Below are 15,616 nucleotides of genomic sequence, written 5' to 3' on the forward strand. Positions count from 1 at the left end.
CAAACAGGTAAGGATATTTTTATTATTAAGGTAGAAAATTCAAGGAAAACCAAACAGACATATCGCAACATTTAAATCACAGAAGAAAAGCGTAGACTTTTTTTTTATTTCCAAAGCAAATTGATTTTATTTATTTCAAAGACAAGTTTCCTTCTAGTATTGCTGAAGGGATCACATCCTGTGGAATTGATCATTACATACAAAGTCCCTGTCTTAAGTTCAAGTGCTCTGATACATTCTTTTGGAATAGAAATAATGACCTGCAAGGTATATAAAACTACTCGCATTCTGAAATGCACAAAATGTAAATTACCATTGCTTTGTTCAGGATAGAAAAAAGACAATTCAAGTAGTAAATTCAGGTTTTTTTTTTAAATCCCTTAACTTTTAAGGTCACTGGTATATGTAGATCAAAAATATCTTCCAAAAAAAAAAAAAAAAAAAAACCACAAGGAAAAAAAATAAAATAAAACCCCAACATCGGACATGTTCTCAAGTTTTGTAACCACTCAAAAAAAAAAAAGAAAAAAAAAAAGAAGAGCAGTTATTTTGGTATTTTGGACCAGTTATTGGTATACGCAAATACACATTTTTCTTTTTATCTTCAAACTGTATTTTATTTTATTTTATTTTTTTAAACAAAAACCTGCACCAAAATTATGGCAGACACATTTAAGTTTATAGAATGCCCATCTGAAAATTCATTGAAAATAGAGATGCTTTTTTTAATTTGTTTTATTTCCCAGAACTGTAAAAGCCATAAAAATGCAAAAATATCTATTACCTTTTTTATTTGTATAAATTCCTCCTGAAAATTCCTCATCATTTAACTAACAAAGTCAAATATGTGAGTGAAAAGTTCGCGAAAGTAAATAAATTTTACTCCACTGCTGTACATAATAGCAATCTTAAAAAAAACAACAAAAAACTGAGGCTTCTTAAAGTCAAGAGGCACCAAAAGTTTTTTTTTTTTTTTTCTCTTTGAATCTTTGCTTGTTTAGAAAAAGCAAAGACTGAAATTACACCTAGTCATGACAAAACGGCATGCGGCACTTTTTAAGATACATTGCCGTTTAAGCAGAGCACTGCATACCTCAGTGTAAAACGTACGCCAGCCTGGTTGCAATCTACAGTGAGATACACATCGGTATGTGGAATCTATAGAGGGGACCCCAACAAATACCCCAGTACAGATCTCTCAAATCAGATCATTACTAGTCATTGGACTGCAGAATATCAATGGGCTGGGACGTGCTCTGATGTCGTCAACGTGCTATCAAGTGGTGGTGTAAAAAACAAAAACAAACAAAAAGAAAACAACAACAATTATCTGTAGATTTACACAACGGTTTTACAGCACTTAGGCGGCGACAAGATTTTAAACTTTTGCTTCTGTCAAAGAAGCAAAACTTAAAATAAAAGTTTAAAGTCTCTTTAACACTTTTAACACAGCGGGATATGTGCAGTGCAATTTACTGCATTGAACATAGCCCTGGCACTCAGTTAAATTATTAAATCCGTTTAAACTAATAGTTTTCTATAAATATATATATTTTTGTTTTGTTTTTTGTTTTTTGAATTTTTTTATTTTATTGACAAGCAGAAGAACATCTGACACCCAGTGTTAGCTTGCCACTATTTTAGAACTATTTTCAAAGGAAAACTGGTGAGCAACTGTGTATTCAACTTAGCTTTGCAAGTTTGGTCCCACATACTTAGCTACTCGGCAAAACACTGCCAATGCGGAGACCATGTTTTATGTCTTCAGTCATATCCATCCATTCTGATTTGTCCATGTAATTTCTTTATAACAAACTGAACAGGTGAAAACATTCCACTTGTCAACTCATATGTGTATACATATCTACATTTACACATATATACATATATATTAAAATAAAAATACCCAAAGGCAGCCAGAGAAATTCAGAATGCGCATGACAGATGAGGCACTACCATGTGAAGTAAGGACAAAGTACCCTATAGAAGCACTGTGATTCAGTTATTTTCGATTTGCTCCAAATCCAAGTCAGCACAATCTATGGGAAATATGCCACCCTCGGAACTCTCACAGTCACTACTATCCTCGTCACTTTCGCTCACGGTGGTATCACATTTATAATCCCTTGTGCCTGCTACACGGCAAGGCAGACTGTGCTTTCCTTCTGAGGTCTCCTTCAGAGGGCTGGTTCCGGGAGTTATAATATTCATGAGGTCGTTGGAATCGCAAGGAGATGAGACGATTGTCTTCAAATGTGAATCTTCGTCGTCTTCATAGTCAAGTGAACAAAGGCTTTTAGAAGTCTGCAATCAAAAATAAACAAATATATAGATTTTAAATATGTATTTGTATAGTTAAAGAAAATTGCACATGTTCTATTTTGTAAATTCCCAAACAAACTGTTTGCGTAGGGACAAGTTCCGAGATCAAATACCTTCTGCATACACAGGCATTCTATTTACAAATGTAATAATGCACACACATACACCACAACCTTTCTGACAAACAGTTCAAGGGACTTTTTATTTTTATTTTTTTTAACTGTCCTCATGAAAGCTTATGTGCTAAACTGACATGTTTACCTAGCAATACATTTTAATGCTTTTGGAGAAAACCGAAACCACAGGAGTGTTTTGTCAGAAATGTTGGTGCATAATATATTATAAAAGATATGAGAAATCTATTTCAAAAATTAAAGTTACACAACAACTTTTTGGGTCATAGGGCAGTAGCGAAGAAGCACAGCTGTTGTGTGGCTGATTCTACAGTATTCTGGAGATAGTCAGAGAGACCAAGTCAGATAACACCAAATCATGCTTATCTACATGTCAAGGGTATTTCAGTCCTCCTTTGCCAGCCAAGGTTGATTTGGGTCTTCAAAATGTGTTTGTGCAATAACATGTGAAACTTCTAACGAGTACGTTTCTACAATACTCTGCACAAAAATTGGCACAAAGAGTTCCAAGGTCTTTCCTTAAAAAAGTACAACAAAAAAACAATAGTATTCTCAAATTTTAATTGAACCTGGCCCACCAGCATTAGAACCTTGATTATCTCTGGAAATAAAACAAAAAAAAAGCTTTAATTTTAGTTTTATGTAAAATAAGAAATGTTCACTGTTGAATTTTATGCTTATTACTAAAATGGAACATGCCCTCTTTTTACTTGTATTAACCCCACATGCAATTTACAGCAGACTGGGGGTTGCAATTTTCTGGTTACTAGCGGTTTGATTGGCTGAAAGCATCATGTAGCCGATCAGAACATAACTTTACTTTACAAGGGGTTTCTGGTTTGTTTGTTTTTTCAGGTTTTCTGCAGAGGTCAAATACATAACAGGCAAATCTAACTTGTTTCAGTGTGCCATTTATACAAAAAGGTATTCCAGACCATATATGGGGACAATAAAAGCTTTAAAGGTAAAAGTGACAGTGCCACCCATTAAACCATATGCATACATTTGAAAAAAACTTTATTAACCATGCAGGCATGGATAAATACCAATAACTAGGTCAAAGACAGCATTTTAAGTTGTATATTTTACCTCTACACACACATACCAAGTGCCCTATGAATGATATCGATATCACTCCTGAAATAAGAATTTTGGTTTCCTTTAGAACTATGTAACTAAAATTTTATTTATATTATTATAGAAATTCTATAACTTGGAGACGGCAATTTAGTTAAAAACGGGAATAAAACGAGATGGACAATATGGGCCAAAAAAACGAGAAAGTGCAAATTAGTCATAGATGCAGGCAGCTGCTCCGAACAGAACCGAGCATTGTGAGTCAGTCTGTGACTTGCGAGGTCATTAACCCCCTTTGCACTGAGGTCTTTGCAACTCGTGGCATTGCTTGCAAGCTGCTGAAGGGATTAAGACCAGCCATCCGAAAAATATTATAGTCTAAATTAGCTCATGGTATTTACATTAAAAAAAGGATTAATTGATTCCTAAATCATTTTCTGCTTAAGTTTTTTTTTTTTTTTATCTCCTGCCAGATTTGTCAAAATCAAGCTGAGATTTTTAAAAAAGGATTATGTAAAATAGGTAAGGAACGGAGGGAGGGGGAGAATATCACTTAGAGAAAGAAGCACTGAACTCTCAATGTAGACAGACATTTGCACAAAGAGTCTGTTTCAACAAGGTAGGTCTTTGTTCAACAAACTTGTTGCAGGCATAGAAAACTGGAAACATTTCTCTTGAAAGCACAATTGCACTTTGCAAAGTACAAGGTACGCATTGAGATACATTCTGCATCTGAGCCAGAGACTGTAAAGAGCCTACAAATACACCTCTCCTGCAATAGCGCACAGTAGGAACTTAATGTGCCATTCTATCAATGGCCTCCGCTTAAGAATGGTTTGCCGAGCCGGTCAGAACACAAAGGATTCTGGGAAGAGATTACTTGAAGCACAATCAAAGCATGCTTTTATATTTATAATGATATTGAATGCTATTGAAATGAAACATGTACAGGAGGTATTTGTGCCTTCGCGTAAAACAATAAGAGGAAGATTAGCTCAGAAATATGCCCACAAACATTCTTTTGGAAACTAAACAAGTCAGACGTGTACAAACAAGAAAGTTACAAAAATGCCTGAAAAGAAAAAAATATGGTATATCAAAGAACGCCACACACGAGTTATGTTTAATTTCTGTTTTATAAGTTGGTCAGGGCAATTTCAGAAAAACAATGGGGTGTCCAACTAACCCTGCTGTTTGAACTAGTATGCGCTACAAACAAACCATGTGTATATACATTACACCCATCTCCGGCAAATTTGAACACACGCAGAAATAAAACCCAAATACAAGAGGCAATTCAACAGATTATTAACAGCACGTCTTTTTTTAGACGTCATTCTTTTTGATTTAAGCAAAAAAGATGCTGGACATTGTATACGCAATATTCAGTAAGCATGCCATTTGCCTTCAGGTATAAAACATTCCCAGTACATACGGTGTTTGCATGATTATGTCCTATAATAAGAGCAGGAGTACACCTTTACTGAAATGTAAGGAGTTGTTGTGACCGTCATTGTAGCCCGGACATGCACAGACATGTCTGAACATGTTACATTAACCGATCAAACATGGCAGAACATCGCATATTATGTATATAAGAATTTTTATTAATGGTTAAAACTTGGCAGGTATGAGAGTCTCTGGCCATCACAAGAAACAGTGGGGAACTCAAACTGTAATCAGAAAAATAAGTTTAACACCCAGAGCAAAATAACCTAATAGAAGTCTATTCGCTATATCACGGTGGTTACGCAACAACTTGGTGATTCACAGTTTCAAAAATTGCAAATAGTCCTAAATGATCCCTTTTGGGGATGTTTGGTGGATTTTGGCAGTGATATGTTCCACTCGGGTAAAGTCACCCTCTCTCTGCACAGACTTTTTCCAAACACAGGAGTAACAAGCTTAATCTTCCTACCATTAACTTCGTAGTGATAAGTTGTTTCTAATTGTGTGTTTTCTTATACTTATGGTATAAAGTTTGAAAAATGTATCAAAAACCCAGCCTTTTAGACATAAACTTGTTAAACTGGTCTGGGACCATTGTCAATGAAACTTCCTGTATGAAGTGCCAAAGTCAAGGTCAGTCACCAAAAATACTCCCATTCTGCAGGCTAGAAGGGCATAATGGAATGTAACTTCAGAAATCGAATTTCATCATCTATGGGGCAGGTCTGCTATGACATGACTGATCATAGTATAGTATATAAAAACCTGCGGTGAATACCATGGACTCAACTACTCTACCCTATCTGAAGATACTCGGGTTTTATTCCCCCATTATAAGAGAAAATTACAAGCCCAGCGTTGATTGCTTTTAGTGAAATGCACTTTGGTTTAAAGGTCAAGTCACGATCAATCAGCTTGATTGGCTGCAAATTATAGCTTCCGTCTTTAAAATATCTAATCTATTGGGGGGCGGAGCTAGCGAGCAACCCAAGCAGACATGCGAGCACTGAGCTCCGGGAGAAATCCACTTACAAACGACGAAATCGGCGGTTCAGAAAAGCCCAATCATGGGACGCAAGTCCAAACAGCTCCATAACGAGGCGATGCCGTCCTCTCAAAATATCGGCGATTTACTCCGAGCAACGCCGCGGCCTACCAAGATGGCGCCCGCGCGGGAAGCCTCTGAACACTCCTCGGAAGACAGTATGGAGGAGGCCGCTGAAGCAGCGACAAAGAGAAGGAGCACTAGAAGAGAGAGCACTCCACCTCCTGAACAAATGCCGGCAAGCAAAGCAGACATCCTCCATCTGCTCAAGGAGCTTAAAGCTCAATCTGCAGCAGACGTGGCCCTAATCAGGGAAGATCTGGGCACCATGACAGCCCGCATACAGGCCGTGGAGGTGAATGAAGCTGCTACAACAGCCAAAATTGAAACCCTGCAAAGGGAAATGGCCCAAATGAAGAAGACCAGCACTATATTGGAAAATAAAGTGGTGGCACTGGAAGACGCTAAGCGCCAGCGAAACCTCAGGATAAGGGGGATACCAGAAGCTGTGCAAGACCCTGAGATCACACACTACTTACGCAGATTACTAGCCTCCCTGCTACTACAAGCGAAAGCAAAATCCATCTTACTGGAGTTTCATTTTTGCATACCTAAACCACCAAGAGCCCCAGCTGATGTCCCACGGGACCTACTCATCCGCTTTCAATCTCTCCGGGGCAAGCTACTAGTACAAGAAGCCGCCCTAGAAGCCAACACATATGAGTTTGAAGGTTCTGAGCTATCGTTCTATAATGACCTCTCCAGGACAACAGTCACATGGCGACAAGGGGATACAATACAGATGGGGACCAGGGTGCAGGCTCTCTGTCAGCAATGAAGGCAAAATAATACACATCACTCAAGCAAGTGACTCTGTAGCATTTCTGCAAAACTTGGGGATATCCCTGGAAGCCACTACAAGCACTACCTCCGCAGCAAAGACACCAGCGACCACATCCAGGATATGGGATGTCAAGAGAATCCAACCCTTCTTCCCTAGAACGAACGGTCCCACAGGCACTCCTCAGCCGACAACCTGAACACCGCAAGTACCTTATAACTTGGACTGCATGTAACAGATGACTACTCCTTAGGTTATCACCCTCAGACATTGCTCTATGTCCGACCCCACCTTTAAAATCTTGCTACAGCGGGCCCACCGCCCAATAGACCACCCACGAACCGCATTACCATGTACCTCCCAGATTGCTCATACCCCCCCAAAAGGAAGCTATCCCTAACAAGCAAATGTTAATTTGTCTTACTAATACCATGCAACCACGAGTTAGAAAGATTATGCATAACGATTTGTATATCACTATACCTATGCTTTACCGAGACTTATGTTTACCTGTTACCTGTGATTCTGTATGCAAAGGTTGCATTTAAAAAGTAGCAAAACTATGTGAGATGATAACTGTACAAATGCTATGCTACAATAAAAAATTATAAATAATAAAAAAAAATATCTAAACTATTACAAATGACATATGCAAATACTGAGCAGATACATACACACACACACACACACACACACACACTAATATAAATCTTGTACGAACAAATAAATGGCAGCCATTTGCGTATTTGGGCCTTCCAGGAGTTTTAGTAGGTACTATGGACATTTGTTAGGCAGAGAAATGTGTCTTGTTACCATTTACACTCCATTAAATACCCCAAGCAGGTACTTACATTGCAGTTCAGCACTTAGCAGTGGGTCAATTTATAAAAGGCAAATCACATGTTGGCAAAATCGAAAATAAGTCATGGCACATACTCTAAGTGTTTTTGTACAGGAACCCAAAAAACTAATTAAAATAATTTTGCCCTAGTGACTATATTTTGCAGACATCCAGGTGAGCTAGCCTCACAATAGAGCCTTATTCATAATGAAGTTTTATACATAGTGATAGCGCCAGTAGTAGTACTTTTAGATGTACCCCATGTAGAACAGCCGAAATTTTTTTAGTTAATTATTTTTTTTAACACATTTTTAAGATTTATTTCATTTATAGTTACCCTGCAAACATACATAAAACTGCAATCATGAAATATTCACAAATAACATGCTTTGCTATCACGATGCCCAGAGAATCGTGGATTTGCACAGAGGCCTCATTTAAGGATGTATCTGCATATTTATGAAATCCAGCTGGATGGTGTGTGTCCTTTAACATAGACGTCCTTTTATTATAGGAGCTGGAGAGAAAATAATCCAGCACCTAATGAGTCTTCAATTCTTCCATTCACTTGGGTTGGTTTTTATGGGTTTTTTTTTTTATAAACTACAGCTTTCCTTTGCAGAAAGTAGACAGAAAAGCATGGAACACAGGGCCCCATGTCATTAAAAGCCATTTTGGGCCCTAATTTCACATTGTGATCTCTTTATACCTTTCTAAAGAGCGAGTAGAGCGACAGATGCTCAGTGTGCCAGCCACCTCTGCAGCATTTCATTCACCGTTTCAAGATTCCATTCAGAACTAAGTATCCCCAGTCTGTTCTCTCCTGTCAGAGGACAAAGTATTGGCTTGTCTTGAGCTTACTTTTGATGCTTGATTATCATCTGTTGCGCCAGCCTACTGCTATCGCCTTCCCTTCTTCCCAAGCCTGCAGGAATTTGAACTTTAAATGGGTATCCTCCAGGGCAACAATAGATAAAAAGGGGGCCTTTGATTGTTCAAATGCTGCTCAAAAGAAAAGGCCGAAGATTCATCCTGGCTGCGACCTAGCAGGATCTCGTCAGGCAAAAGCTCCCCTCCCCGTTCCACTTTGCAGCTTTCTCGCCTTTAGCTACTCATTCAAACTCACAGTGCCTGTTCTACCATTCAACACGGATGAATTCCTAAGGTTTCCCTGTTTAGAAACCAAAAGGTTGATTCCATGAATGAAGAAGCCAACCAAAGCCTGCAAAACCCCCTAAAAAGTACTGTCAAGCAATGGCATTGATTGCCGTCATAATTGATAGCAGTATTATACGTATAGACTAAAAAAAACAAACATCACTTTTTAGAACTATGTATAAGATCGTTATTGACACAAGCCATCTGTTTTTCACATTGCCAACCTCTTTGTTTAGGAGGTTGTAAGACCCCTTTTCCCCCTCAACGACAGTTAGTTCATTCAGCTCTGCTAATGATGTATAGCTCCATCCATTAAGTTAATTTATCAAGTCTCAAGTTCATGAAGAACTGCAGCTCAATTACCGACTGTGAATCAAGGCTACACAACGCTGCTGTATAAAGAAGACTAAGATGTGGACAAAAAGTTCTGCAGACCAGGCATGGCCTACACCAGGATGATACATATTGGCTATTCGTACAAACTTATTAGTTTGAATGCTGAAAACTCCAGGAAGATTGAGGACAATAAAAACCAAGTTACTCATCATTACGTCTACATTACGGATTTAGACAAGTCAAGGGAAAACCTTGATATACTTGGAGAAACAAAATAAATAAATAAAATATACCTGCTTTTTAAAATTAGTTTGATCTAAAGAAACTTTAAAATATGAAATACAAGTATGCTTAAAGTGGAAATTAGCATCCTTTAAAAAAGACATTGACAATCACGTTTTAGTAAATGGTGCTAACTTCCACTTTAAGCATGCTTATAGTATCTTTTTCTTCACACAATGCAAATTTATTTTAAAATGTTTATTAAGGATTTAGCAAGTGTCATCAGAATCCCATCCAGGCAGTGTTAAGGCATACAATGCAAATGAGGAGATCAAACATTGCTTCGGCCACTCCTCTTCTGATAAACGTTCAATGGCAGGCAAGAGCAAGTGCAACTTTTATGACAATTATTGCCAGGGAGTCCAGATGGGGACACCTATTTCCAGGACAGAGAAATACAGCAGTTTGGATTCCTACATTAAATTTTCTTTTTCAAAATCCCCCAAAATATACTGCTAATTGGAGTGATAAATAAACAAAATATAAAAAAATCCTGAGAAGGTACTGGTGTACGACAGGCTGTATCAAATGTTTTCTGACTTCATTCCAACAGAAAAACTGTATCAACCATTTTGGGGGGGTTTGGGGTGATAGAAGGGTTCTAAATACAAAAAATAATATTGAAAACAATCATGAGAACAATAGGAGCTTAAAGACCTGTGGGTAGAAAATCATGGGATATTTTGTTCACAAGGTTAGGTTAGTTAGCCATTACTGGTTATGTCTGCTTGGTTACTAAAGAATTTGAGGAAATGTCCCTCCGTTTTATGAACTATAAAGTCTAAGTAGTAGTATACCATTTCATAAAATAAAGAAAACAGAAGGAACAGTGACACATTCCATGTCCGAGTTCAGTCTCTCTTACGGAAGACCAACTGGAATGGTAAAGTTTATTCCACAACTTATCTGTATGCAGTTTTTGTTTAAAACATTTACAATGAGAAAGAAAAAAAAAATTTCAGAAAGCCACTTAGTGAAATAATTCACCCAGCTCTCGGAACTCGCTCATTCCCCCCACATTTGCAAATTGGAAGGAACTTGCCAAGTTTCACCTCATTAAACCCATAGATATTTTGTAACAAGTAAATTCTGTCAGGCCAGCCACCCTTCTATGGGAGTTTAGGGGAGGGGGGGAGAGGTTGGGAGAGCTGTGACAAGTGCCGGCAGCTGCTGAACAGGCACCTTGCATCAGAAGGGAAGATGAAAGGGCAGCTGCCAAACTGCCATGGGGTCTAAACCGTCCACCAAATTAACTCTTCAAACTCACAATTATAATCTGCCCTTTGCGCGGGACATCGCATTGGTGGCCCCCTCAGCATTAAAAGAGGGATAAGAATAGGGGGAGGCAAGGCTTTTGAATTCTGATGAAAGTGTCACTTCAGGCGCTTGCATACTAATTTCACTCAAAAGAACAGGCGCACTGCAGAATATTTTATGTAGGCCTCAGCTGAATAGTTACTTGTAAACCCGAGTGTTCTAACCGAGTTTTTATTGGGGTGGGAGGTTAGGGAGAGACTAGGTTGAGGGCAGAGTGGATGAATGCATTATTCATGAATAAAACTAAAAATAATTAAATACATTATAAACTAACTTGGAGCATACTATCAGAAAGACAAGAATGCTTTTTTTTTTTTTTTTTAAATAACCGGGTGTTTTATGAAAGACCATGCTTAAAAAAAAAAATGAAGTCCATTGTAGTTTTTAAGCAAATCAAGCTGAACACACACAGAGCGGGAATGACATCTGGCTGCCTGTGCATTATGGAAAACTTTTTTCTGGAACAGCTGCAGAGCCAAAAGTTAGCCATCTTCGATTCAGACTGAGGCCTTTGAGCGCTAGTGAAGTGTGCAATGATTTGCAATACAAAATGTTCCACGGCCAGGGACCGGCAACATCTGTCACGCCAGCTCAAATAGACAACGGCCCCAAACGCACCCAGATGGCAGGGCTTGTAGTATGCACGTGGCAAAGGGTGCCTCATCAAGTGACCACACGTAAAAAATAAATAAATTATTATTTGAGCAAATCCTAGCAACAAAATGCAGTACAAGGGAAGAAGAATTCTACAAATGCAGGTGGCTCTTCATGCAATCGGTGTGCAAGTGGTGGTTGTTGTACTCCACAGGAAGCTGAAGAACTGCAGCTTAGTCAACATGGATTGACTTAAGTCATACGGGTTTGTGGTTGAAAGCAAGTACACATGAACACAAGTAGTACGCACAATGGTACACAGTTTGCCTGTAGTTCTGTTTTCATTCAGTCATCCTGCCAGATACTACTTTCCTTTCAGGTTAAACATACTGGTCATAAGGTCATGCAAATGTTACTAATATAAAACAGATTGCAGATTCCTTGTGGTATGCAAGTACAGAGTCAGCTGTAATATTAGCTAACGTAGGGATGTCTATAAAAGGGTTTTGGGGTACACTTGGTAGGCCTTCCTGGGCATAATGTATGAAATTATTTTTTGTGGGGGCGGGAGATGGGGGTGCAGCTGGCTAGTGTGTCCTGCTAATCCTACTATTAACACAGAAGACTTTCAGTCTTATCCATCGTGGCTTTACCTCCAGCTTCTGTGAGGTTGGAAGTAAAAAATGCAGAGTAGGTGTTAGTACCAGATATATCCTACTGCACAACTCTATAATGATCAAAGGATGCTACAAACGTGCAAACATATTTTGGTCATTCTACTGCGTGTTACCAGAAGGTAGATTGCTTGCTCATTGTGCTAGGAAGCCATGCTTCAGTAGCAACATGAGAGGAACGGAATCGGTCTATGTACAAATAACAAAGGTTTATAATATCACACATGAGCTCCAACATGTTTGAGGCCTCTTGAGTGGGAACCACCCATAAGGCAAGCTATTAAGCTTTGTCCGTTCTCACACAGTATCTCTTACACTAAACATTTAGAGCAAATGTGTGCGTTTCTAGACGACACAGGAGTGTATTTGTGATACATGACATTCCAATACACTCCCAAGTCATACTTTGTTTATAACAGAGGTTCTGAAACGTTTTTTTTGTCAAGGATTCAAATAATGTACAAGGCTACAACCATTCAAGTGTAATATAAAGACACCCAGACCATTTTATCTCAATATATGTTTAACCCTTCAAGGTAAAACACTGCAGTTTTGCAGAAAGAGCAATGGTTACCTTGAAGGGTTAAACACGTGTCTAGTGGCGGTCATACGGACAGACAGTAAAGGAACTTCAGCTGAAACAATCATTGGATTTAAAGTCTTCCTATAAGAAGTATTGGACGTGTTTCTGGTGCTCGCTGCAGATGCGTAGCATGCCCCCAATGACGTTGCGGAGTGACCAGCAGCGCAGAGGGTTTTTCCGCACAGAAAAAAGGTAAGAAAAAAACCTTAGTAAAATATGTTTATGGCAAAGGGGAAAAATTTTATATATATATATAACAGACGTAGCAGGTTTGCAATTTAATGTTCTTTTAAACGCCTGATTGGATTTTAATTTTCAAGACAACATTCAATGGTTTTGCTAAAATTCCGATCAAATTCATGGAAGGGAAAGAAAAAAACAAAAAAAAACAACTGCCTTAGGACCTGAAAATAAATGACAGAGCCAAAATGGAGTTCCTTTAGCAGAACTGGCGTTCAGTCCAAAAAAATACCACTAACCCCTAAAACACATTTAACAAAAAACAGACAAAAAGAAAACAAACAGATGATCATCCACAAAAACCATATGTGCAAAAGAAACTGAATTGCTGCAATGCTGTGCTGCATTGCAATGAAAACCCCACAAATCTCAGCCATTTACATAAGAACCTACAATCACAAAGTGATCTGCCAAAATAAATATATAAAATGTGACAGATCAACTCAAGAACGGACAGAAAGCAAGACAGGACAAGTATGTCACCCCAACTACTTAGACTATAAAGCAGAGGTAGAGATTTGTGGCGGTATTAGGGTCTTATCAGCTCTCCAACACACTTATATTTCTGCCATAACATTGGCCATCATTCATGACAAGCAGTCCTACATTTGCATTCAAGTAATCCAAAGTTAAAATAACAGAAGCAGACTAAGAAAAGGTTAACGCACAGAGCGGATGAGACCCGAGGTTAACCCTTCACGCTATCTCCTCTTGTACATAGAGAGCTAGATCAGATAGCGAGAGGTGTACTAGCAGAGTATCAATGCCACCTTGGCCGCTCCGCATACAGTCTTTGAAAATGCTTTCGGGAAGCACTGCTTAAATACTGCCTATTTCCCCCTAGCATGTTTTAGAAGCAGTTTCATTTTCCCCACCACCAACGCATCTCACTAAATTGAGCTCTGGTCATAAAAACACAGGCCGCCCTGTCAATATAACTCTGGGCTTGCTTGTATGACTGCTAGACGCTCTGTTTTGGACACTGTTATGGCAACAGGATTCTCATCCAAGGTCTCCACAGTATGTGATACTGTAAGAGACATCTCGTTTCATGTGATCGTTAAAGCACATTATTACTATAATGTTTCTGTTAAGTCATGATAAATTAAAGCAAGGCTGTCATCCAGTGAAACCAGAGTGTACAAAGTCCTTGAAGATAGAGAGTAGTGGCCCATCTGTTAGGGCAACAAAATGTTTCAAACTTGACCGAGATCCCTCATCTCCTAACACTATAAAAAGTGCTGCTGTAAGCAAATAGGATTATTCACAAAACCAGTAATACTGGAAAATATTGGGACAGTAAAGAATTAACACAAGAATAAGTGTAGGCTAAAATAAACTGGAAAAAAACATTAACTATTTTTCCAGATCAGGAATTAGGGGCCACCACCTCAATTCTATGCAATTTCTAGAAAAACATTGAACATTACTGTAACTGATATGGGGGACCAACATATCCAAAAATCACCCAGATCGGTTCATGTTTCCATTAAAGTCATAATTTTGACCGACCGTGCACATGGTCCTATGCCCAAAACAGTTCCAGGGAATCAGGGCTAACGGTCGCTCAAGTTCGGTAGTCTTTTACAGGTTTCCCTGCAGGGCCCATAGTCTGTAGGCAGGAGGCTGGCAAGCAACCTCCTCCAGGAGCTTGGGGCAAACTCACGTGGGAAGGGGAGTTTGTCACAATTACCTCACATGCAGAGTAAATGGTGAGAACCGCAGTCATTCCCAACGGCCAAGGGTGCTCCAGAGCAGGACCAGCAATCCCAGAACAATAGGCAGAGAAGAAAAACTCACAGGCACTCCAAATTCAAGCCGCAGGCAGTTTTATTGTAGCAGAATGTAACGCAACGTTTCGACCGTAAAGGTCTTTTTCAAAAAGCTTGACAAAGACCTTTGCGGTCGAAACGTTGCGTTACATTCTGCTACAATAAAACTGCCTGCGGCTTGAATTTGGAGTGCCTGTGAGTTTTTCTTCTCTGCCTATTGTTCTACAATTACCTCATATGACACTCCATTCATTGTTCGGGACCCCCATACCCCATAACACTGGTTGTGCTGTGTGGAGTTGCAGGAGCCTTGGCTCGTGGTAAATGCCACTTTTAGAAAATGGCTCTTAGTTTGCCCTTTGTTAGTGGAAAGCCAAAACTGTCTCAGACCTGGGACAAGTCATGAATAGCTCCCACAGGTTTATGAAGCAGGAAGGGAGGACATTGAGCAGCAGAACACACCTGTCATTTCATTGCCCAAGCTATACAGAGTGTTAAGAGATAATCTAACTCTAAGCATTGCAGTATTCAGGCATGTATAGAGAGGAGGCATTTAACCACAAGAAATGTGATTGGAGTTTCTGGGAGCATTGTATCAGGAGAAGGATGCAAACAGGGTAGGCATTATATTACGATGGCATGTGGAGGATAAAATGGATTTAAATTAGGATGGTGGATGTAACTAGAGGGATGGTTTTGAACAGACTACTCACGTCTACACAAACAACCATACAGACAATGTACACACATAGCTACACAGTGGACACTAACACACAGTCAAACACATGCAGTAACACTGACAGTACATATATAGAAACTATGATACACAAATTGACACTGCACATGCTATACATATTGACATTCAACATAAAGCACACAATCCTTGTTTGCCACAATACTACACAATGTTGTTTTAACTTTGTTAGCAAAGCAACACATGACATTAACAGC

At 39.0% G+C, this 15,616-nt stretch overlaps 1 protein-coding gene across 3 annotated transcripts in view; it reads right to left on the reverse strand.

Moving 5' to 3' along the window:
- Positions 1 to 717: 717 nt before the first annotated feature.
- FAM53A (family with sequence similarity 53 member A) overlaps positions 718 to 15,616 on the reverse strand; it is a 61,089-nt gene continuing 46,190 nt past the window's right edge. For all 3 annotated transcript variants that reach the window (XM_063457664.1, XM_063457662.1, XM_063457663.1), the window contains exon 5: positions 718 to 2,304. In XM_063457664.1, the coding sequence (XP_063313734.1) occupies positions 1,999 to 2,304 (306 nt within the window). In that variant the 3' untranslated portion in view covers positions 718 to 1,998. The remainder of the gene's footprint in view (positions 2,305 to 15,616) is intronic.

Source organism: Pelobates fuscus, chromosome 6 (genome assembly GCF_036172605.1).
Source record: "Pelobates fuscus isolate aPelFus1 chromosome 6, aPelFus1.pri, whole genome shotgun sequence".
NCBI lineage: Eukaryota > Metazoa > Chordata > Amphibia > Anura > Pelobatidae > Pelobates > Pelobates fuscus.